This window comes from Diachasma alloeum, unplaced genomic scaffold (genome assembly GCF_001412515.2).
Source record: "Diachasma alloeum isolate Michigan unplaced genomic scaffold, Dall2.0 Dall_scaffold_00177, whole genome shotgun sequence".
NCBI classification, from domain to species: domain Eukaryota; kingdom Metazoa; phylum Arthropoda; class Insecta; order Hymenoptera; family Braconidae; genus Diachasma; species Diachasma alloeum.
In genome coordinates this window covers 980,798-1,004,043 of record NW_021680343.1, presented here as the reverse complement: position 1 = coordinate 1,004,043, position 23,246 = coordinate 980,798, and the positions used below count along the sequence as shown (strand labels likewise).

The window sequence follows — 23,246 nt, the reverse complement described above, 5'->3', positions numbered from 1 at the left end:
AGTGAATTGTGCTGTAATTGTTAGAGGTGCATTTGGTGTAGTACATCCTTAACGAGTCTGAACTCTTCACCACTGAGGATACGTCATACATCAATTTGAAAATCTCAGTGAGATCAAGTCATGAAAAATAATGTGTTGTACCGTATATTCACATTTTTAGTAATAAAGTACACGTGATAGTAACGTTGTGTATGAGGTTTGAGACAAATACCGCAGGAATGCCAGCCATGCGTGAGCATGAGGCTCACCTTGGTGCAGAATCTCAGTGTCCTTCTCCACACCCTTCCATCGTCATGCTCAACAACATTCCTGGGGAATATCTTGCGTAATTTTGTCACTGGGCATTAACTCAAATGTCTTCTTGATTTATATTCACTTAATTGTATATTCTCGCGCAGAAATTTGTGGTACCCATGTGAGAACTTTCATCGCGTGACAATTTCACCGGAATTTCAAGGAATTTCTGCATTCAAAATTTATAATAATGAAGAAACCAATGGAAACTGTCAATTTTAGGGAGATGTTTTCTTCGATTTGGTCATAAATATTCATATTTCAGTAGAATTGGAATTTCATTGTTATAAACTCGATGAGATTTAATATTTACATTTAATAACTATCGACATAATATCACAAAACTAATTTCTTGCGCAAATATTTCATCTCTTAAGGGATAACAGAAGGCCATCGTTTTCTAGAAATTTTTAGACCAATTTCCTGCTCAAAATTAATTCTATTTTTAGGTACTTGATTTTCGATTATTCAAATCATCGTCAATCTTCGTACCTAAATTATCAATTAATACGTTATTTCAAAATTTGAATGTGGAAATTGATGGTTAATTTAATATTTAAAATTTTCAGGATTTATGTTAAAAATTGAGATCTTTACGGTTTAACGATAATTACGATTGATGGATACGCCTATCCCTGATGACAAGCTTTCCTGAAATTTCAGTGGAAATTGAACATGATAAAAATTTTCGGTACATGACCCGGGAAATTCAAAAGAAAATGTTCAACAGTGCACGGAGAGAAATTTTTTAGAAAAATTCTAGTGCTAGCACGGGAAAAGAGGCGCAAAGTGACGGCCAGGAAAAAATTCCAGGGCCGGCACTAGAAATTTTATTGGAGAAAACGTGAATTTTTCCCCATATGCCTGTGAAAATTTCACAGAAATTCCCAGGACTTTTACCAGAAATACCACGAAATTTTACCTTAACAGCACTAGAATTTTTCACAACCGATGGATTGTGATTTTTTCCAGTGCTCGTACTAGAATTTTTCTACAAAATTTCCCTCCGTGTGTAACTCGCAATTTTTACTGTGTTCACAATTTCATATTTTAAATTCATCTTTTAAATTGTAATTTCATATTTTTCCGTACAATAACACCTTTCATCACATTATATCGATGTGTCTCTCACTGCATCGTACTTTACCTCACGAAATAAACCAAAGCCGATAAACGCAAAATGAAAGCATTTCATTCCGGAATGAATGTACTCGAGATAAATAAAAATCAGTAGCACACATACGCCGATTTGAACCGCAAGATATATTACTGTTCCAGGTATTACGAGACGGGCTCGATACGACCGAGGGCAATAGGCGGTAGTAAACCCCGAGTGGCAACCGCCGAGGTAGTAGGTAAAATTTCCATGTACAAGAGTGAGTGTCCATCGATATTCGCATGGGAGATACGTGACCGACTGCTCCAAGAAGGCGTCTGCACCAATGACAACATACCAAGTGTAAGTGCCCCCCACCCCCTGCCACAGGGGATACTTTTGTTTATTGTTTCAGTCTTTCTTTCCCAGTCTTTTGTGTTAAATCCGGTTGCCATGGTTATTTGCATGCGTCCAATAAACGGTCTGAAGGGGCTGTGCACAGACGCTTCGCTTAACGCGAAGAGGGTCGCTGAATATTTCCCTCCGTATCTGTCCCCCCTTCACCCCCCCCCCCCCCCCCCCCNCCCAATGCCCCAGGGATATATCCCTCTGTCTTACTCACACTTTCTTGGGGATGATGTTCACGACGGGCTAACCCATCCCCCCGGTCTATCCGTAATGGCTCTGAAGTAAACGCGCGTCACCCCCTTACTACTACTCTACAGGGAAGCTCTTGAAATCAGAAGGGGGTGGATTCCATAAGACGCTGCAACCCTAAAATCGCCATCTTGTGTTTGAGCGAGAAAAAATTAGAATAGAGAGGAAGAGATGAGGAGGGAAAAATGGAGTTGGAAATTGGGGGAAGAAAATGTTTTCGTTTTAGGGGTGTGGAGGATTTTTTAATTTTATGAGTGAGGGGTAAAAGCAAGTGATTTTGGCGATTTCAGGGATTGAAGTCCGAATGTGCAAGATCGTTGTGCACTGTTGGGAAAAAGTGCAATTTCTGGAAGAGTTGACTACTGGTTTTCAGGACAGTGATACTGAAAGCGGTTTAGCGGGAAAAATCATGAAATTTCAGGCTTCAGTAAATTCAGGAATGAAAATTCAGTAAAATTGCAGAATTAGAAATTTTACTGAAGAAAAAAACCATTTTTTTGTGGTTTAGGGGGGGAAATTATGAAGTTCCAGGTTTCACTGGATAAATAATTTTACTGAAAAAAAAACAAATTGTTTTTTGCGATTTCTGGTTTCACTGAAAATTCTGTAAAATTGCAGAATTAGCAATTTTGCGGGAAAAAATTTTTTTTTGCGGTTTAGGAGAAAAAATTATGAAATTTCAGGTTTCAATGAAAATTCTGTAAAATTGCAGAGCTACAATAAATGTAATTCCGAAAATTTCACTATCTATCTATCCCTTAGATTCGGAAATATTCCTCAAAAACTCAACTGGGAGATAAGTCGACTTGAACCGTTTTACCACTTCACTTCTGAATTGCATGATTTTTTCCCCACTAAATCGAATTTACTCTCACTCTCCTTAAAATTAGAGATAGATTTCTAAAAATTACCGATATATCCCTAAAACCAAAACCTTTTTTTCATTGCGCTCATCGAAAAAAAATGAAGAAATATTCAAGCACGAAATTGTTTATTTTCTTGAGCCCCTTGAGTGTTAATAAATTCCGTTTACCGTGCGTATAATGGAATATTACACGGGCCATTAAAGAATCGTTAATCTTGGACCACAACAAGTTATCGGTGAGTTCCGGAAAAGCCTCACGGCGATGCTCCCTTGGAACTTTCAGGCGGATTAAGGCGCCCAACGCTCCTTTGATCCTTTCCTATCCGAGAGTTTAACCCCCACCTCCTTTTTCACTTGGCCTCCCTTCCTCGTACTTTCTGTTATAATCGCATAATTTGGAAGAAGTGGGAAGAAGTGACTTTCATCAACGTTGAAGGACGCAATATCGCGATCTTTTTCTCGTGCAGAATAATATTTTATTTGTTTTTGTGAGAACATTCTCTTTATTATGGTGAATACAGTTATATTTCTTCTTTTTGTTTTTATTGCGTACAGTTATACTTCTTCTATTTTTCAATTTTCTCGGTTGGTATTCACATCAGGCGAGAGGAACGGGAGATGAAGGGAAGAAAATTCTTTCATTGCGTTGCGAACAATTAGAAAATAAATTCATTACGATGCGAAAATTACGAATTTAATGAAAATTGACGGTCAGTTTATCATTTCGTTTGGACACCCATCCATTTATTAGCCCACTCAACGCTATTTAGCTTTTCAAAGCCACTTCTCAATCATGTAATCAACACACTACTTCACCAAATCAATTCTGACCACTCAAAGAACACTCAAAACCTACAAAAAACCCTTAAAAAAATTACGCGAATGAATTACGTCACACTGATAGAATGATTTATTTATTCATTTATTATTTATTTATTTATTCATTTTATTATCATTTATTTATTATTATTTATTATTTATTTATTCAGTTATTTATTTATTTATTATTATTATTTATTTATTTAGTCATTTATTCCAAACGAGCTTCGTTAACTATTAACGAATGAACATTTGGTGAGACCGAATAGACCCTAACCTCCAACCAAAATCCATTCGTTAACAATAACCGTTCGTTAACAATCCGTTCTATCAGTGCATAAACAGCAAGATCACTCCTGCAACAACATCATACGTTCATCCACACCCCTCCCCTTTTCCATTTTCTAGTATTTCCCACTATTTACAGACGAGAAAAATGCGAAATGACGACGGAAAAATCATTCTATTGGTTACCGACAATACCGGAAATTATGATGGCAAAAAGTTCGGTAGAGTAGGAAAAATCGAAATGAGAAAAGATTGGAAATATTAAACAGCTGCAGGAGAACAAGGGGATGGGGAATGTGGAGGTCCCTGAGAAGTCCCTGAGAAAAGCAGAGACTGAACATATTCGAAGCGAGTCGTGGTGATTGGGGGAAATTTCATTATTCTCAGACATTACCCCCGTTATTGTAATGCCATCAAATTGGATACGCTCGGTACACTGCCCTCCCCCTGGACCCCCTCCCCCTCTCCCACAATTCAGTACCGCCACTGCTTCGGAGAATATTCGCCTCCTTCGATTTCTCTCAGCCATATTCTTCCCGACGACTTCACTCGTCGGTTTTCCTCCATTTTCTTCCTATCAATTTAAATTAGATTTTTCCATCTCATTTTTTGTTTCCTGAATTTTATTCGCGTTTTTTTATTTATTTATGAGCTTCATCTTTTGGCAGATGTGGATGGAAATGCCGGGGGGAGGGAGGAGGGGCGAAGCCGCGAGATTTCACCCAAAACACGGCTATATAGCATTGTTCTCTCTTCACTTCTCGTAGGGATTTAAATCTGGCAGCCGGTGGTGGCGTTATTGGTTTATTCGCACCACTGACTTTCCTACCCATGGCTTTTCCCCACATTTCATTCCACTGTCCCTTATACTTTCCTACCCATTTACATCCGTTTCGTCATTCAAAATGGGAAAATGAAAAAAAAATAGATGAATTATTCGATGAGAGGTGGTTTAACCTCTCAGAAATTTGCCCGCCAATTTGAAGATTTAAGTAGTCGATATGTGAGAGTTGATTGTTTTTTTTCTTCATACAGAACGTAATAGTTATTTATGCCACTCATGCCTGAAACCGGCTGGATTACACACTCGACGCTTCACGTCTCGTGTCTAATTCAGCCGGTTTCAGGCTTCGTGACATAAAATTTTGTTCAGTACTTGTTGGGAAATCTCGTCCTTAACCCCACACACGTTAAAGACGAAATTGCCCCACACGTGCTGAAATATACTATTTCATCACAAGGTCCACAAAGTATTTTCTGACGAATGTGGCTTTGTATAATCACATTCGTCAGAAAATACTTTTGGACCGTGTGATGAATGCAATTTTTCGTTAGAAGGCCCGTAAATCGCGCTTTACCCGCCCTTCTCACGAAAACATTTTTTTGGCTTTGGCGCACTGACAATAGAATGGAAAATAATTATTACGTTTATAATGTGGACGTAAATTCATCCTATTTTACTTTTGAGAATTAAATTGGAGTGAGTAATTGAATAATTCAATAATTAACGTCATTGGTGAGTTAGTGATGATTTTCTCCCATCAGAAAAAATCCGTGCAAGATTTCCATTGAAAAAAACACTCGTTTTCTCAGTGTAGGTTGCGCATGGTTTAGCGGGGATTCCCTCACGACGCGACCACTTAAAGCTTAAATAAAATATCTGTTACATCCCTTTACATTACTTCCGTTTCTCCATTCGCATTGAAAAAACTCGCCCCCAAAGCCTCAAATCGAGAGCACATTAAACCCCCTCTCAGTCCCTCGCGCCTCTACAAAAAAAATCCAAAACACTAATAAAGAAAAATAAGATACGTGTGAAATCGCCATTGAAATTCCCCACCGTAAACTCACTCAGCTCGTTTTTAAAACAATTGTTTTCCCGTCCCTGGAAAACGCCGAGAATTCGATAGAGCCTCGGTAAAGTAACCGCAACAATGCCTGGGTGGGTAATGGATGGGCTTGGAGAGCCAAGGCGAGTGAATTGTTGGCCCATGGGTCTCCGAGAAGCCAGTGGCAGTATAGATAGTGGCTAAGGGACGGGAGTAAAGTGGGGTGAGAGGTGGAATCGCGCGAAGAGACACCCTTTGCCTCGTCGTTCTCGCGTAAATCAATGCGCCCCCCGGTCGGGTCCTCGTCGACTTCTGCCGCGTCGCGAGAGGCACCCCTTCTTTTCCCTCTCGCTCCTCCACCCCCCCCCCCCCCCCCCCCCCCCCCCCCCCCCCCCCCCCCCCCCCCCCCCCCCCCCCCCCCCCCCCCCCCCCCCCCCCCCCCCCCCCCCCCCCCCCCCCCCCCCCCCCCCCCCCCCCNGGCTACTGCATTATGTATTTCTCACCAAACCAACCACGACTTTCATCCTACAGTATCCCTCCTTTCTTTTCTCTCGCCACTTTTTTCTGCTCTCTGTCCCCTTTTCCCGACTTATATAAACCCACCCCTGCTGCTTTAATCAGCGATCATGCCAGTACTCCGTAAAAGGAACTGGAATAAATCAATTCCTTCCACTAAAAGACCGGGGTTTTTTTTCCCGCTATTTCGTGTGTCATATCGTTGAATGCTGTTGCCGTTTTCACGTGGAACGGACGATCATGTGTCGGCGCGGATAACCGCAGTGATGTGTCGGGTGATGGCGGGCGGCGGATCACCTGACGCTGGTGGTCATCTGTTGATCGAGCGAATTTACGCGCGGGCATCCTTCGTCCACGGAGGGAAATTTTTGATAAAAATTATCCTACCGTTCTATAGAAGTGTATCGTGAGTCATCGTTTCCTCATTTCTATCCCGAAATTTAGGAAAAATTAATGTATGGTGATCAAATTTTATTCTACGTTAGAGGAATTTTATCCTGACGCATAATAAATTTTACCCTTCCAGTCCAATAATTTTTATGTAGATAACAACGAAAATTCTAGAACGGTTGGTAAATTTTACCCTATCGGTACAGTAATTTTTACTCTGCCGGCGCGGTAATTTTTATTTTTATCGGGATAAAATTTCTCCAACGTAGAATAAAATTTGATCATCATATATTAATTTTTACTAAATTTCGGGATAGAAATGAGGAAACGATGACTCACGATACACTTTTATAGAACGGTAGGATAATTTTTATCAACAATTTCTCTCCGTGTCCTTGCGATTAGCAGCTTTTTCGAGAGTGCACTGAGAACAAAATTTTCTAATATCTGGTACATATTTTCTTGAGACAAGTAAATTTTCTTCAGTTGCTTAATTCTCTCAGGCATCTAACTCACATGAACCGAGAAACGCCTCATGCTTTAAAATATTCTTGTACTCAATTATGATTTTGTCGCAAATGAACTTACTTAAATCGCGTAGATGAATCGTCAATCTTCTAGTCTTTACTGTTTTCATAATTTTTTCGTTATGCACTTCCAAGATTGCTATATGTAAAATATTCATGACGTAACGCGGAACGATAATGATGAGTGAAAATTTATTCGAGGTCCGTGAAGTGCTCACATTCTGAGATTTAAGGATTGACGTAAGCAATTTTGGCGGGAGTTTTTCACAAGAGTAAATTTTTTTATGGTCAAATAAACCATGAAACTTTGAAAAAACGTCATTTGAACCATTATAAGATAATCGATCTATCGCTTGGCTCTTTGTCATATTGTCGATATCAACTAAAACATAAAAAAACAAAAAATCGATATTGACAATATGACGAAGAGCTGAGCGATAGATCGATCATTTTATAATAGTTCAAATAACGTTTTGCCAAAGTTTCATGGCATTTGACCATAAAAAAATTTACTCTTGTAAAAAAGATGCTCACGTCAATCCTTAAGCCATTGAAAATAATTTACTTCTCCCAAGAAAATATGTTTCGAGATATGAGAATTTTTTTTTCTCAGTGTGCACTTGGGAAATTACTCTTGAAATGTTTGTGAAAGGGTAGACATTTTTAGCAATTACTTGGTCGCGGGGGATTCCTGTGATTGCCGTTTGTGAATAGTCAGTTGAATTCTGAGATTTTCAAGGAAATCGCAATTTTTAGGTCGACACTGTTAACAGTTTTCTACTGAAATTTTCGGCAAGGCGCTTGGAAATTTCTAACAAATAACGGGTTCACTGGAATTGCAAGGAATTTTGTCAGTGAAAATTCATAACTTCATGGAAAAATCTGTGAGAACTATAATTTCAGGGGAATTATTTCGGGAAAATCAATGAAAAATCAGGAAAATTCAGAGAAATCTCTCCTTGAATTCCAGATTCCTCTGAATTTTCGGGGAATTCCAAGAATTTTCAAGGAGTTGCCTAAAAATTGAAGGGAATTTGGCAGTGAATATTTATTTTCATTTGAAAATTCATGTAAATTGTGGATTTTTCGTTTTCCTGCTGCTAAAAAATTGGGACTTCACTTGCATTTTTAGAGAAATTTGAAATTCCATTGACTTTTTCCTCTTAAATTGAATCCGAGGTCTTTTCTGGAAAATTCAGTCAAATTTTTTTAACAATGCTGTTGGGAATCCAATTGAATATGACATTCTATTTTCACAATGAGTTTGATAATTCAAGGTTTATGGGAATATCAATAATGGTTTTACATGAAAAACGGAATTTCATAAACGATTTCTTAAATTGAATAGAATTCTGTGAGCCTTTCATCTTCAATTGAATTCAAATTCAAAAAATTGAAGTTACAACTGCTATTCCTCGAATGTCAAAAAAATTCCACTAGACTACTGCCTACACTAGAAAAACAATATATCCAAACAATTTAAAATATATTATCGAAGCGAATAACAATTATTTTTCCTAAAATAACGATAACAAGAACAAATTTACATTATAATAATAACAAAATTACATTACAACAGTTTTACATCACGGAAAAAAAGTACTTGAATTGAGTATAGAATATACCAGAATCAAGAATAATATTCGCGAATCAAGTATATTTTATCCTCAATTCAAGTATATTTTTTTCCGTGCATAATTTCAAAACTGAAATTCTCTCTCCCACAACGAACATATCCGCTGTTTTCACAGATAAAAAAACTATAACCAGTAGTAAGAGGCAATAAAGTCCGGCGCGTGGCGATTCACCCTCACATGCACGAAACAGGGTGAAAGAGGTTGCGGGGGGTGAGGGTTACTGTTACGGACGAAAGCGAGATTAAAAGCAGTGATTATACGTGGCATCGAGCCGACTCTGGTCATCCCCTTTCGCCCCCTCTTCATGCCATTCCTTTTCACTCTTCCGAGCCAACTCACCCCCCTCGGCCATATCTTTCTTCTCTCAAATTGCGAATGCCAGACGTTCCTCGGCTTCTATTTAAATGTAATTTGTATCTCGGCCACCACCTGCAGGTCCTCTCTCCCTCTCTCCCTCTCTCTTCCCCCCGTGAATTCGTTTTTCCACACGCTCATTTCCACGCGGAAGATTTTCGACTATTTACTGGGGACTTGCGGCCGTAATTCCAGGGACGAGAGACTGGTCGTCAAAAATTCCAGAAAGTAAATTAATGTTGAAAATGTCCGCTCTCTCCTACAGATTGAGATCTTCAAATGCGTAGGGACACGTGACCTGACATTTCCCACGGGATGTCGGGGGGAGGGGAGGGGGNGGGGGGGGGGGGGGGGGGTAAAGTACTCTAGGGGTGCGAGAGACGCGTGGCCCGAGAATTCGCTACGATTGTAATTGCCGGCGATCACCAAAAAATCGTCAAACCATTGCACTATTTATTTAGACCCTTTTTATCCACCAAAATGGGGCCGAAGTGTGACGAAATGTCTGGGAAAGAGGCAGAAAGAGTTGCGCCGCAAATTGCCGTTTACGGGACGAGAGGGCGGACTCGTGATTTATTCGGGGGATATAATGACAGGTTATCGGGAATAACATGGGGTCACGTGCTGTTGTGAATAAAATTTTGATGGTTGAGAACATGAGATTGCAGGAAAAATCTTGAGTGATGAAAGCATTCTTCTAAAATCTAGAAAACCGTTTTTTTTAGTACATCAAATTGAAAGTTTAGGTCTACGGTTTTGTAGGCTCCCCATTCGTCCGCCTTGCATCGCTGATTGAGTGCTACAACATTTCAACCAATACCGATTTCTCAATCGGCTCTACAATAAAGTTTATAACAACAATTTTGTTGTCTCCTTTAGATTTCGAGATATTCATTGAAAACTTGTCAATAGCTAAAATTGACTTGTACCGTTTTACCACTTCGCTGCTGAATTGAAATTAATGTTTCACAGATAAAACAAACTTTTTAAATTAAATTAAGACCCGTGTGGATTTTGAACGTGATCTTAGTTGTTTTTTTTTATTTTGATAATCTGAAATGATCTCCAATTATTATTCAGTTTTACATAGCCCTGGTACAATAAAAAAAAACGTGGAAAAAAAGCTAGACATTTTCAAAGAGCGTTTTTGAATAATCTTGAAAAATAAACCCACTAGGGAGGAAATTGCAAAATAACATCGGGTCTTAAATTCAGTAGCGACTTATCTCCCACTTGAGTTTTTGCGGAATATTTCCGAATCTAAGAGAGATAGCGAAATTTTCATAATTACATTTGTTGTAGCTCTCAATCGGCTCTATAAAAAAGGTTATAACAAAAATTTTCCCATCTCCCTTAGATTCCAAGATATCCATTGAAAACTGGCCAATAGTCAAAATTAACTTGTACCGTTTTACCACTTCGCTACTGAATTGATTTTTAAAACTAAATTAAATCAGTTCTTCCCCCTCGATACGATGACTGTGTATCCCCACCTAATAACTGATCTGGAGACAGATATCGACAACAAGCTGAAGCACTCGAGACGACAGTCTGAATTGATGCAATAAAAACGATCCGGCTTATACGATTGAGGCTTATCCTCGAAGCCTCTCTCCCCCGCCCCTCTGAAGAGCATCACCACCATCGGAAGTGGGCTGAATACGCGCGAGTACGAGTGTGTTACACCCTCGTGTTTCTCTTCCGTTCCCCGCGACTCTCGTGCGGGACCCTCTCTTTATCCCTCCCAGTGTGAGCCGTATATCGCACAATCGCGGGATGAATACGCCAGGAAGCTGCGAGACACGCACTATTACCGAGGCGTCACAGGGAGACAATATTATGACGTCTCTATCCGGGAGTGCTGCAGCCCCCGTGTTACAACCAACGGCCATTATCCATCCCAACCCCCCCCCTTCCCCTGCTCTCCCTCTATCATGGGGCTTCGCACTTCACGCTTCATGCTAATATAATCGATCCGGCGTCTAGCCATTTTCAACCCTCATCGCGAGGGACACGCGTTCTGCTCATCTACAGTCATTGTTCATTTATCATTAATGTTTTATGCATTTTTTCAATTCGTGGTGTCCTGCGATTTCGCGAACCCGAAAATTGTCTCGGAAATTTTTGGCAGTTTTCTTGGAAATTTTTGTCGTATGTGACATTTCCGCCGATAATTCGAGGAATTTCGTCGTTGAAAATTGACAATTTTTTTATGAAAAAAATCGATTGAAAGGTGATAGATTTTTCATTTTTAGGTGATTAATTTATTAAGTCAATTTAATTTAATATTCATTTGAGATTTCAGTTCAGTTATTGTGTCAAAATTAGGGGAAAATTAAAGTAAGGTGCATATATCCTTGAATTTTCATGTTCATGAAAATTATAATGAGTTGGAGAAGTCCCGTCTTCGTACTACTTAAAATTTAGGAATTTTATTGAAATTATGGATAAAAATAGTTTTGGTTTTTCGGAATTCGCGACATTCTAAATTTCAGAGATAGTGAACCCCTAGCTTAGGGTGATCTAGTTAGTGCCAAGAATCGATGAAAATTGTGGATGAATGAAATTTGAAAGTTCATTATTTTTTGCATTCAGTGTCATTTCACTAAAAAATACTACTATATATCACATGAAGTATTTACATATGACCGTATATGGCCCAAAAATATATAATCGATTAGTAATAGTAAAAAAGACAGAAAAGACGGTTGAATCGAAATGTATTAAGTATTAACTACTAAATATAAAAAAATTACCCTTTCACTGGAATTCACGTCTAATCATAAAAATTACAAAATTTCCACTCATGTTCGTTAATGCCTGAAATACTGCGAATAATATCATTACAAAGACACAAAAACTCCCTTCAAAATTAAGAAATAAATTACTCATTTTGCCCCAGTGGTTCCTAAATCATTACAAAAACTAATTCAGTAGCGAAGTGGTAAAACGGTGCGAGTCAATTTTGACTATTGACCAGTTTTCAATGAATATCTCGGAATCTAAGGGAGATAGCAAAATTTTCGTTATAACCTTTTTTGTAGCCCCGATTGAGAGCTACAAGAAATGTCATTACGAAAATTTCGCCATCTCCCTTAGATTCGAAAATATTCCTCAAAAACTCAACTGGGAGATGAGTCGACTTGCACCGTTTTACCACTTCGCTACTGAATTGTTCTCAAACGAAAAAAACCCCCATAACAATGAACATTGTTAATCCAAAAATTTATCCCCCCCCCCCCCCCCCCCCCCCCCTCTGAAGAAATAAATAAAAAGTGATAGGAAAATTGGCACATGGATTTCGATACGTCTTGTGGTTATACCCGAGATATTGGCCGTGGGAGATCTCATGTTCCCCACGGAGTGCGACGACAGGCGAATGCTTGGACTCGCAGTGGCACCGCTGAGTTGGTTGTCACGGGTACCACGACGTTGAAATGCACTGACATCTCGGACCCCCCGTCGCGACAGCCACCCCCTTGGAGTACGGGTTGCGAGTCGGAGCAACGGCCTCGAGGAAATTCCCATGAGCCACTCGACAGTTCTTGCATGCACCTCTCGTATCTCCCGTAAAATTTCATGAGAAAAAATCGCCAAAAATTGCAGAAACAAATTGTTGATAATACGGTTATTGCAGTGAGAGAAATATCGTCATAATATCACAAAACTAATTTTTTGCGCCGAATGTCTCATCCCTTGAGGATAAATTTCTTGGGATAAGAATTTCGGATAATGTGTCAGACAATGTCAGATTTCGGTGAAGTGTTCATGACTTGAACATGAACATTTCATGATAAAGTGAGAATTTCTTGCCACAAGATATCGGTTTTTTCGTGTCAGAAGGTGAGAAAATGACTAAAAACATTGAAAGCTTCGATTTAGTGAATCATGAATCAGAGACTTTCATATTGAATGAATAGAGAGTTTATGCAGAGGAAAACCTCCAGACATTAGAAAATCAGTAGCGAAGTGGTAAAACGGTTCAAGTTGACTCATCTCCCAGTTGAGTTTTTGAGGAATATTTCCGAATCTAAGGGAGATGGCGAAATTTTCATAATTACATTTGTTGTAGCTCTCAATCGGCTCTACAAAAAAGGTAATAACAAAAATTTTGCTATGTCTCTTACATTCGGAGATATTCATTACAAACTGGTCAATAGTCAAAATTGACTTGTACAGTTTTACCACTTCGCTACTAAAATATAACCGTCCCTTACGCTCGATCGCTTTGAGTTCGAAGTGAAGCAATATCTTCTTTTCCCTCTATCAAACTATTCTTGTCTTTTAAGGAATATTATCTCATTTCGAAAACAGACATCACCTTTTCATTCAGTAACTTCCTCCTTAGCCCGAAGAGCACCGATTTCTTATCTGAAACCTACAATAAATTGATCAGATATGCATGCGATGTTTTTCGCTCAAGAAATGATTTTTGTGATATTATACACAGCAAAAACGAATGTCTGAATTTCACACACCTTTTGTATACATTTTTCAGATACTAAAAAACGTCTGAATAAAATAGAAATTTGTCTGAATTCCAACCATGAATTAAGATGTTTGGGCAACTATTCTTCTGAAATTCAAACACGTTTTCATTTTATTCAAACGTTTTTTAGTGTCTGAGAAATGGCTACAAAAGGTATGTGAAATTCAGAGATTCGTTTTTGCTGCGTGTCGATTTTTCTCTTAATATATCATCAATATTATCGGTCAGCAAATAATTTTTAAAATAACAAATTATGAAAAATATTTTGACGAAATTAGTCGTATTGTGACGTTTGAGAGTTCTCAAAATGTTCATTCATCGATGACAAGTGGTCCGACGATGTGCGAACAATACCAAAGAGTCAGGGATCGAGGGAGAGGCCATTGTAGAATCGATTTCTGTCGCATTATACGATCCTAACGACAATGATCGAGAGCGGTGTAGGGAACGGAGTCTGGTGACACATGTCGTCGGTGGATATAAGCCACCACTCGAGGGTTGTACATTCACCAGAAGTATGAAAAAATATAAAGCAAATAAAGATGGTGAAAAACCTGGTGGAGAGAAACAGTTGGACACTCGATGTCGTCTCGAATGTCGTTTGACTGGCGTTTCTCAGTCCTCCACCTTCTTTTTTCATGCATTTATTGTATTCATGTTGGCTCGACTTTTTATCCTCAATTCTGTGACCCGACATACCTGAGGCCCATTGTACCGCGGCCTTTCATCATTTAAAGCTCAAATATTTTCACTGGAGTTCCTTTTTTATTATTTTTTTTCCGGTCAAATGGGGCAATTAGTTTGATGAATTCATGAACACTGGGTTAACCCTGGATTAATTACTTTTATTAGGATAAATTTGAGGTACTTCTGGTAAAATTTCATGAAACGTCTCAATTTACATCCCAAAACAATATCACCCGAAAGTTGGTCCCAATGGATTTCCGGAATTAAATTCTAAATGAATTAATTTATTACATTCTCATAAGTTATTGAGCTTTTATATCCTCATATGCTGGTGATGAAGACATCAATAACTGTCTGAATCAAATAAGTAATTATTTGTTAATTAATTGTTTGAATCAAATAAATAATGATTTTATGAAATTTGCGTTTTTTAGGGTTGTGTCGCTACAACTATGTACTATAAAATTTTACAAAAAGTTCACCGTGACCCTTATTTTGACTCTTCATTTCTGACCCTTGGTACTATTTAACTCTTAATTTCGAGTATCAAATTTTCATCACCGGAAGTCGATTTGGATTTTTATAATATACACTGTTGAAAATTTTCGTCTGAATTTTCCGTGTCAATCCCCGGAAATTTTGATCACGTTTGATTTTCACTGAAGTTTCAGGAAATCTTGTCATTGAAAAATCCAATTCTCTATTGATTTTCTGTTCGAATGATCTGAAAATCAATAAAATGCTCAATTTTTCAATTCAATGACTCCATGAAACTTCAACAGAAAGAAAGTTTCAAAAAGTTTCTTCATGAAACTTTTTTGAAATCAGGAAATTTCGAGGAAATATTGAAAATTCATGTCATTTTGCTTCTGATTATTCATGTTTCAATGAAAATTCAATTACGTTATGAAATTTCGGTCTCACTCCCACTGAAAACTCATGACTTTTCTTGAATTCTACCTAAAACTTGAAATTTCATAACTATTTTTGCCCTAAATCGGATTCAATATCACTCTCATGAGAATTACCATCACATTTTCCACGAAATTTCGAAAAATTTCTAAGTATAACTGGGGTATTATAAACGTCTTCCATGAAGAACAGGGACAATCGTAACGAAATCCCATTTTCTAGCAATAAACCTTAACTGACGATTTAGTTAACTAGAACTAGTGCCTCTGGTACTAAAAATATCTCCGAAAAAATTCTCTTTCGAATATTTTTTCGTGAAATTCTCATCATTCTTTTCCCCTTTAACTGAACCCTGAAGTCAACTCCCGGTGGAAATGAGGTCATTATCTGAGGGTTGAACACAAGATATCATTTTAATCATTCCCCATCTCATCGAGTCGATAAAATCCTCGACAACTCGTGGAGGTAATCAAGCTAAAGGGCATTAATGTCACAAGAGTAAAGGATATACGTTGGCAATGCACTGAGGTGCTTCCGGAAAAATATTGCTGTGGGGATTACCTTTAAAGAGATTGCCTGTGGTCTATTTCTAGGTGTCGTCCATCAACAGGGTACTGAGGAACCTAGCTGCGCAGAAGGAGCAGAGACAGCAGCATCAGCAGCAGCACAATCCCCAGCAGCAACAGGGCGTTGGAGTTGGCGCTGGTAGTCCTTCTGATAGTGTTTACGATAAGTTGAGGCTGCTCAATGGACAGACGACTGGGTGGCCGAGGCCAAATCCTTGGTATGTCGAACATGGGAATATTTTGCATTCGCTGTTCACTATTTTTTTAACCATCTGACTTGTCACAATTTCCAAAAATTTTCATAGTTTCATAAATTTATAAATTGCAATTAATTTGCCATTAGTGTGACACTTTTCAACGATTTTTTCATTTGTTAAATAGTAAAGTTTGTTTAACCGAAGAAATTTTTTTTTCTGGGTGTACCATGAGAGAGAAAAATTCTTTTGACAAAGAAGGGTTACTTGATAGAAGAAAATATTCTCTTGTTAATTTTAAGAATCGATAAAAATCTGAATCTGATAAAAATTGCAATTCCATTGAAAATTTCAGAATTTTTTTTTTGAAATTCCTGAATTAATTTTCCTACATTGTGACCCTTTTAATTTTTTCATTCCTAAATAGTGAAATTCATTTAAGCGAAAAAAATGCTTTTGACAAAAAAGGTTTACTTGACAGAAGAAAATATTCTCTTGTCAATTTTAAGAACCGTCAAATCTCCTGATAGATAATTTCGTTCTCAGATTGAACGAAAAAAGTCTTTCAGCAGGATAAGATTCTCCTGTCCCGAGAGATTTTTTAATCGTTCTCAAGACTCAAAATGCTGTCCTCCCTAAAATTATAAACCTAAACCTCGTAAACCTAAAAATTGCAGTTCCATCGAAAATTCCCGAAAACTTCCTTGAAATTCCTGACTTAATTTCGCAACAGTTTAAACAATTGCGCAACCCTTTTAAACAATTTCTTCATTCCTAACTAATAAAGTTAACCCAATGAAAAATATGTTTTCTCTCAGTATGTTTGGGTTAATTTATTTAACCCAATGAAAAATGTTTTCTCTTAGTGTAAATGAGGCAAAACCAAATTTCCAACTAGTGGATAGGGCTGTTGGTAGCTCGCTGCGCTTGCTCCCATTGCGGGTGGGTTGGTAGCAGATGCATTCATGTGGGTCTGACCCGTCGGACGGGTCGCACCAACAACTTCCCGATATTATTATTCTTCCCATTTTGACTAAAAGAATCCTTTTCAACTCTCAATACTCTGTTTATTTGTTCATGAGAAACACTTGTCTGTGTTCGTTGCTTTTTTGTCATTTTGAAATTGTCTTTCCGGGAAAACTCAAAAACCACTAAACAGATATCAGCCAAAATCTAATCCGCTCTAAGTTGAATGAAAACCTATCGATTGAAAAAAAAAGACAAATCGGACAATTCGTTCACGAGAAATCGTTAACCAAAATTTTGACCACGTACATACCTAGTAATACACACACACAGACACACACATACACACACACACACACACACACACACACACACATTATGTTTAAAATTGTCTAGGAACATCGAAAAGACCTTGAAACATGGAGATTTGATGAAAAATCGATTTTTGATTTTCGGGGCCATTACAATAACTTCCCTGCCGGGAAGTTAAAAATCGCAAATTAATGAATCAATCAGAGTAACGAATGAACAAAATTCTCTCCAAGGTACCCAACCGGTGCTGGAAGTCCATTTCCGTCTCTTCAACCGTCTCTGAGTCCCAGTCACTGTACAGCGCTCCCCCCAGATCCAGCGGACATTCTCCACGCGAAGAAAGGTAATGTACAGCACAATAATTCATTAAAAATCTTCTCGAATAACGGAAAATTCCTGAAACCCGGAGGCCGCAGGGCTGCCCTCCGGCCTTCCAGCGATAGCGTGCACAAGCATGTGTGGTACTGGCGGCTGACTGGAGCGGGGCAAAACGTTTTAATTAATTAATCCGGGGTAGCCCAGTGCTGCCCGAAAACGATACTAATATCAATGTAATTCGTGTATAGAGGTCTCGCGGTGTACCGCACCACATAATGTGGATCCCCGTTATTGCGAATAATAATTGTAACCAGGCGTGGATAACGCGGGTTTAATTCAGGGAGTGAGGACTATACGTTTGCTCACGCATGCACATACCTACATATGTATCACTTGTGCTCCCTTTGACGACGGATCAAACGCCCTTTATCCGTGAAAAAAAAAAGAGAATAAAATGTGATCCATAACGCGCGGAAATAATTCGCTGGAAAATAGAGGAGAAATGTTTTTTGTTTTCAGAACAATGTGACTGATTGCGGGGAGACCGCACTGAAATTTCGAAACCCCGCCGTCATCTATTGTGTTGATAGTTTATTGCTTTCGAGGTAAATTAGAAAACAACAGTAATTGGGGTTTTGATATTTTATTGATTGGGGATTGACTCCAATTTTGATTTATAATGTGTTGAAACATATGAAGCATATTACGAGCGTGTTGAAGATGATTCAACTACACTGTTAGAAAAAAATGAAATTTTATGGAGAGTTGACTAGTAGTTTTCAGGACAGTGACACTGAATGCGATTTAGGGGGAAAAATTTGAAATTTCAGGTTTCACTGAAAATTCAGTAAAATTCCAGAATTTTAAACAGCATAAAGACGAGAATTCCTTGAAATTTCAGTGGTAATTGAATTCAATAAAAATTGTCGAAAAGTGTACCGGAAATTTCCGATAAAATTTTTTAATAGTGTACATCGTAAACCATCGTGTACCATTGAAGTAGGAATTTTTTCAGATTTTTCGAATCATTCATCAGAATAATAAACAAATGGAAAACTAATTTCACGATGATTTCATGGGATTTAATGAGTTGGAAATGACATTGGGATAGAATTCTCATTTTGAGGATGTTTTAAAATATATTTGAAAAATCATCAATTTATTAAAATACGCAAAAGTCTGAAAATTAGAAAAAAAATTCCAATTTTTATGAACAGTTCCATCAAATTGAGTGAAAATTTTCCAATATTCCAGGATTTTCTCTTCCTAGCTTTTCTAACAAGATCTTCTAAAATGCAGAGATCATCAAAATGGAAAGCGTTATGCAAAAATTACCTCACAAATACGTAAAATGTCTGAAGTAAAAGGGAACTACACTGTTAAAAATTTGTGTCTGAAATTTCCGGTACACTTTTTGGAAATTTTTATCGATTTTAATTATGACTGAAATTTCAAGGAATTTCATAATTAAAAATTCAGAATTTCGTGGAAAAATCAAAAAGAGCTGTAACTTTCAGTTTCATTTTTCCCTGAAAATAAATAGAAAACCAGAAACCCCCCGTAAATATATTCTTGAATTTTCAGGACAATGACACTGAATTGGATTTAGGGGGGGAAAATCATGAAATGTCAGATTTCACTGAAAATTTAATGTAATTTGGCTCTGAATATTCGTATTAGATTGTAAATTCAAATAAATTGAGGAATTCTCGTCTTCATGCTGTTTAAAATTCTGTAATTTTACTGAATTTTCAGTGAAACCTGAAATTTCACGATTTTTCCCCCTAAATCGCATTCAGTGTCCCTGTCCTGAAAATTAGTAGTCAACTGTCCATGAAATTTCCTTTTTTTTCTAACACCTGTGACTTTTAAAAAATAAAAAAAACCGCGGAACAAAATATTCCGAATTTTTCGCCTGCACAGGACACGTTATATCACAGAAGGGAGAGGGAGTTGTTACAAATAGTAACTGTTGCCGAGCCCTCAACCGCACGCGGGCCCTCGGGGTTGGATTATACGGGCGGGGGTGTTTTCGTTAACTTGTTTCCAACCACATGGGGACGCACGAGAATGCCCAAGGGTACGTACAAGGGCCCCGCAAGAGCGACAGCAAATCAGATTACGTTCCAATCATCTTCACAAACTCTGATTTATTTTTTAGATAAATTTTGTTTGGCTTCATCTGGCGAAATCGAAGATCCACTTAGAAAATTGCGATATTTCATGCTAAATTATGGCAAGATGCGAACGTAGATTTCTATTTACTGAAATCCGTATTTTGCAATAGTTTAGAAAGGGCTCAGGCAAGAAGTTTTATTTTTTCTTCAAAAAAAAATCGTGAAATTTCAACAACACGTTCCGTAATTTTTCCGGAACTTTTCGTAAAAATTCTTAAACATGCAAGAATTTTCATGTTGTGAGACATAATAAGTCTTGAAGTTTCTGTTAGATTTTACAACTTCCGGAAAAATTACGTGACTTTTTCGTATTTTTTCGGTGACAGACCCGAAAATTTACTGAACGATTCAGATTTATTCTCTTATATTCCTATAGAAATTCACTGAAAACGATTCTCGCTTGCGTATTACGTGAAATGTTCCGTAATTTTTCTTGAATATTTCTCTCCGTGCATGTGTGCCATCTATCGGAATTCTAGAAAATTCTAGACATTTCGGGGTAATTCCAGAAGTTTTTTGAAATTTCGAAAAAATTCCAGGTGTTTCTAGAAATTTCGAGGAAATTCAGGGAGTTTCTAGAAAATTCGGGGAAAATTCAAGGGGTTTCCAGAAAATTTGAGGGAATGCAAGGAGTTTCTAGGAAATTCGAAAAAGAAGGAAAGACCATGGACGTATCCACGTACAATTACAGCTGTATCGAAGATCCAGCCGCCTGCAATTTTTTTTATTATTTTGACTTTTCAACCGAAACACCTGAAATGCTTCATTTGAGAATTTCCGTTTCTTCCTCCTCCTTCCCCATTTTCTAATATTCTGAGTATGCGAAAAAGGGGTCCACTGAGGATATGTCGAAGTACATGACACATTGGACGAAACGAAAGTCATTTTTCTTTCAACCCTGTGCCGAGGTGAAAAGACAATGCACTGTCGACCCCTTTCGGTGCAGCCTTTCACCCTGATCCCCGTTTTTTCCCTTTTATCTGGCCTCCTCGTGGAATTCTCAGTGCAGAGAGAGAGAGAGCTTTCTATACCCTTTGTCAGTCTCACCCAGTATAATTCCGAGGGAGCGGGGAAAAAAAGGTATTAGAAAATGGAAAATTGAAAATACATCTCTGCACATGCATCCGCAAATCCCTTTCATCCGATTCATTTCGCCCTTTCCCGATATGAATTGAAATGGATTCACTGATTTTTGTAAAACAATATGGCTCCACTGTGTTGGGCGTTTGTCGCTGAGGGAGCAGACAGTGGGGGCCATTATATTCTCGACCTCTTTATCTCCTCCTGAAGTCTTTTTCCTACCCCACTGTGTTTCAGCATTTTTGTCCCTTCTTTTTACTATTTTCTTGTGCCACGGCTTCACAGCATCGTAGTCGCTGCCATGCGAAAACCTTTTATCGTCGATCGAGACAATGCGCGTTGTATGCAGCGTTCCGATAAAGGTTTCTTCGTGGAAAATAAAAGGCAAAAACTGTGAGAGAGTTCAAAAAATGAATTCTGGGAAACTGTGAAGCACCGGGTATCGATGATTTTCGAGGCATTGTTTGGGCACAGAGAAAAATTCATCATGATGAGGAAAAAATCTAGCGAGTAGATGAAGCTAATGAGATTTCCGTCAATTTCTGAAAAATTAATAAATTGGGATAAGCGATTTTTTTTACTCAATTTTGCAAGAAATTTCTTTGGAATTAAATGAAATGAAAGTCTATTTGTTTCAAGCGAGAAATGTTCTGGTTATGAATTAATTGAACATTAATTAAGTCGGGTACACTGGTAGGCAAAAACGGAATTGATAGAGGGAGAAAGGAATCATGAAATGCCAGATTTCACGGAAAATTGAATGAAATTCCAACTTTTTGAGGGAATTCCTCAACTTACTTGAATTTTCAATGAAAAAATTATTTAAAATTCTAGTGAAAATCTCTTTTGTTATTCAAAACTTCCAATAAGTGTACCTGAAACTTTAGTTTAAGCGAAAATGTCTGAAAATTGGAACTTTTTCGTCAGCCTTTTAAGGAAAAATCCTCCTAGAAGGAGTGGAAATTTCACATATTTCCAAGATTTTTGCTGTATAAATTGTATCAAAACAATTCCTTGAGTAATTCCATCAATTTCAATAACCCAATTGAATGATTGACCGAATTGATACCCAATTCGTGAATCCGTTCAAAGAAAAAATTCTTTAAAATTAAAGTGAAAATCTTTTTTGTTTTTTTAAATTTCCAAGAACTGTACCTGAAAATTATAACTTTTTCGTCTGATTTTCAAGGAAAATCCTCTTAGAAGGAGTGGAAATTTCACATATGGCCAGGATTTTTGCTGCATAAATTCTCTCAAGACAATTCCTCAACTAATTCCATCAATTTCAAGGAAAATACACTGTTAGAAATTTTTCGCAAATTAAGCAGTAGTTGCGGTTGAATTCTCAATATTATGAATTTGAATTCAATTTAAGATCAAATCGTCCATGGAATCTCTCATTCAGGTTGGAAATTCGCGGAAATCGTTGCTTGAATCCTCAAATTATTTCACACTTTTGATTATCATTTCTGTATAAATTCTCTCGAGACAATTCCTTGAATAATTCCACCAATTTCGAGGAAAATATACCCAATTCGCGGATCCTTTGCTCAGCATTTCAAAAAATAAATTATGCAATAGGAGAATAAATCGCCTGCCACTTCATTCGCATTCATGCCCGCATTGAACAATCCAAGGAATGCGTTCTGTTGCAATAGCCATCAACATTTTTTGACATAATTATCACGAGTACCTCGGGTCCCCCGCACAACCCACGCCCTCGATCCACTCCCCCTCGAGATCCTTATCCAATCGACCATAGGGATAGGAGTGTCGTGGCGATCGCGCGGTCGGATAAACACACTCCCGCCATGAAAGACAAAAGCCGAGGTATATCGGGTTTGAGGAGAAAAGAAACGATAATATGGGCATATCTGCGCCCATAACACGCAAGTGGCATTGAGGGCCGGTTGATGGTGTTCCAAGTCGAGAGAGCAATTGTAACTTGATACGCGAGCAGGAGGTCAGGGCATAGATTGACGAGGACGATAAATACGACTTGTGACAGAGGACAGCTGAGCTACAGCGACAGCCCACTGACCTGCGAATCCGATGCATATTATTATTGTCTATTCCCCACTTCAGTGCAACTTGAGAAAAAAAAATACATTTTGCCTCAATTTTTTAAAATTTTTGAGGCATTCATTTTCTGACTAATGATGATGATGATAATGATGTACTATTGATAATGATGTACTCATGGCTTTTGCTTGTGAGTGCTAAACATTTTCGTTTTTATTATTTTCAAGGAATTTTCTCACACTGTCGGAAAT

The 23,246-nt window shown here is 38.0% G+C and overlaps 1 protein-coding gene across 3 annotated transcripts in view; it reads left to right on the top strand.

The window, feature by feature from the left end:
• Nucleotides 1-23,246, top strand: part of LOC107037803 (paired box protein Pax-6) — a 70,571-nt gene that overhangs the window by 17,827 nt on the left and 29,498 nt on the right. For all 3 annotated transcript variants that reach the window (XR_001460869.1, XM_015256569.2, XM_015256560.2), the window contains exons 3-5: nucleotides 1,573-1,753; nucleotides 15,954-16,144; nucleotides 17,632-17,741. Coding sequence is in view for 2 of the 3 variants with exons in the window: in XM_015256569.2 (XP_015112055.1) it covers nucleotides 1,573-1,753; nucleotides 15,954-16,144; nucleotides 17,632-17,741 (482 nt within the window). In the remaining variant the exon portion in view is untranslated. The remainder of the gene's footprint in view (nucleotides 1-1,572; nucleotides 1,754-15,953; nucleotides 16,145-17,631; nucleotides 17,742-23,246) is intronic.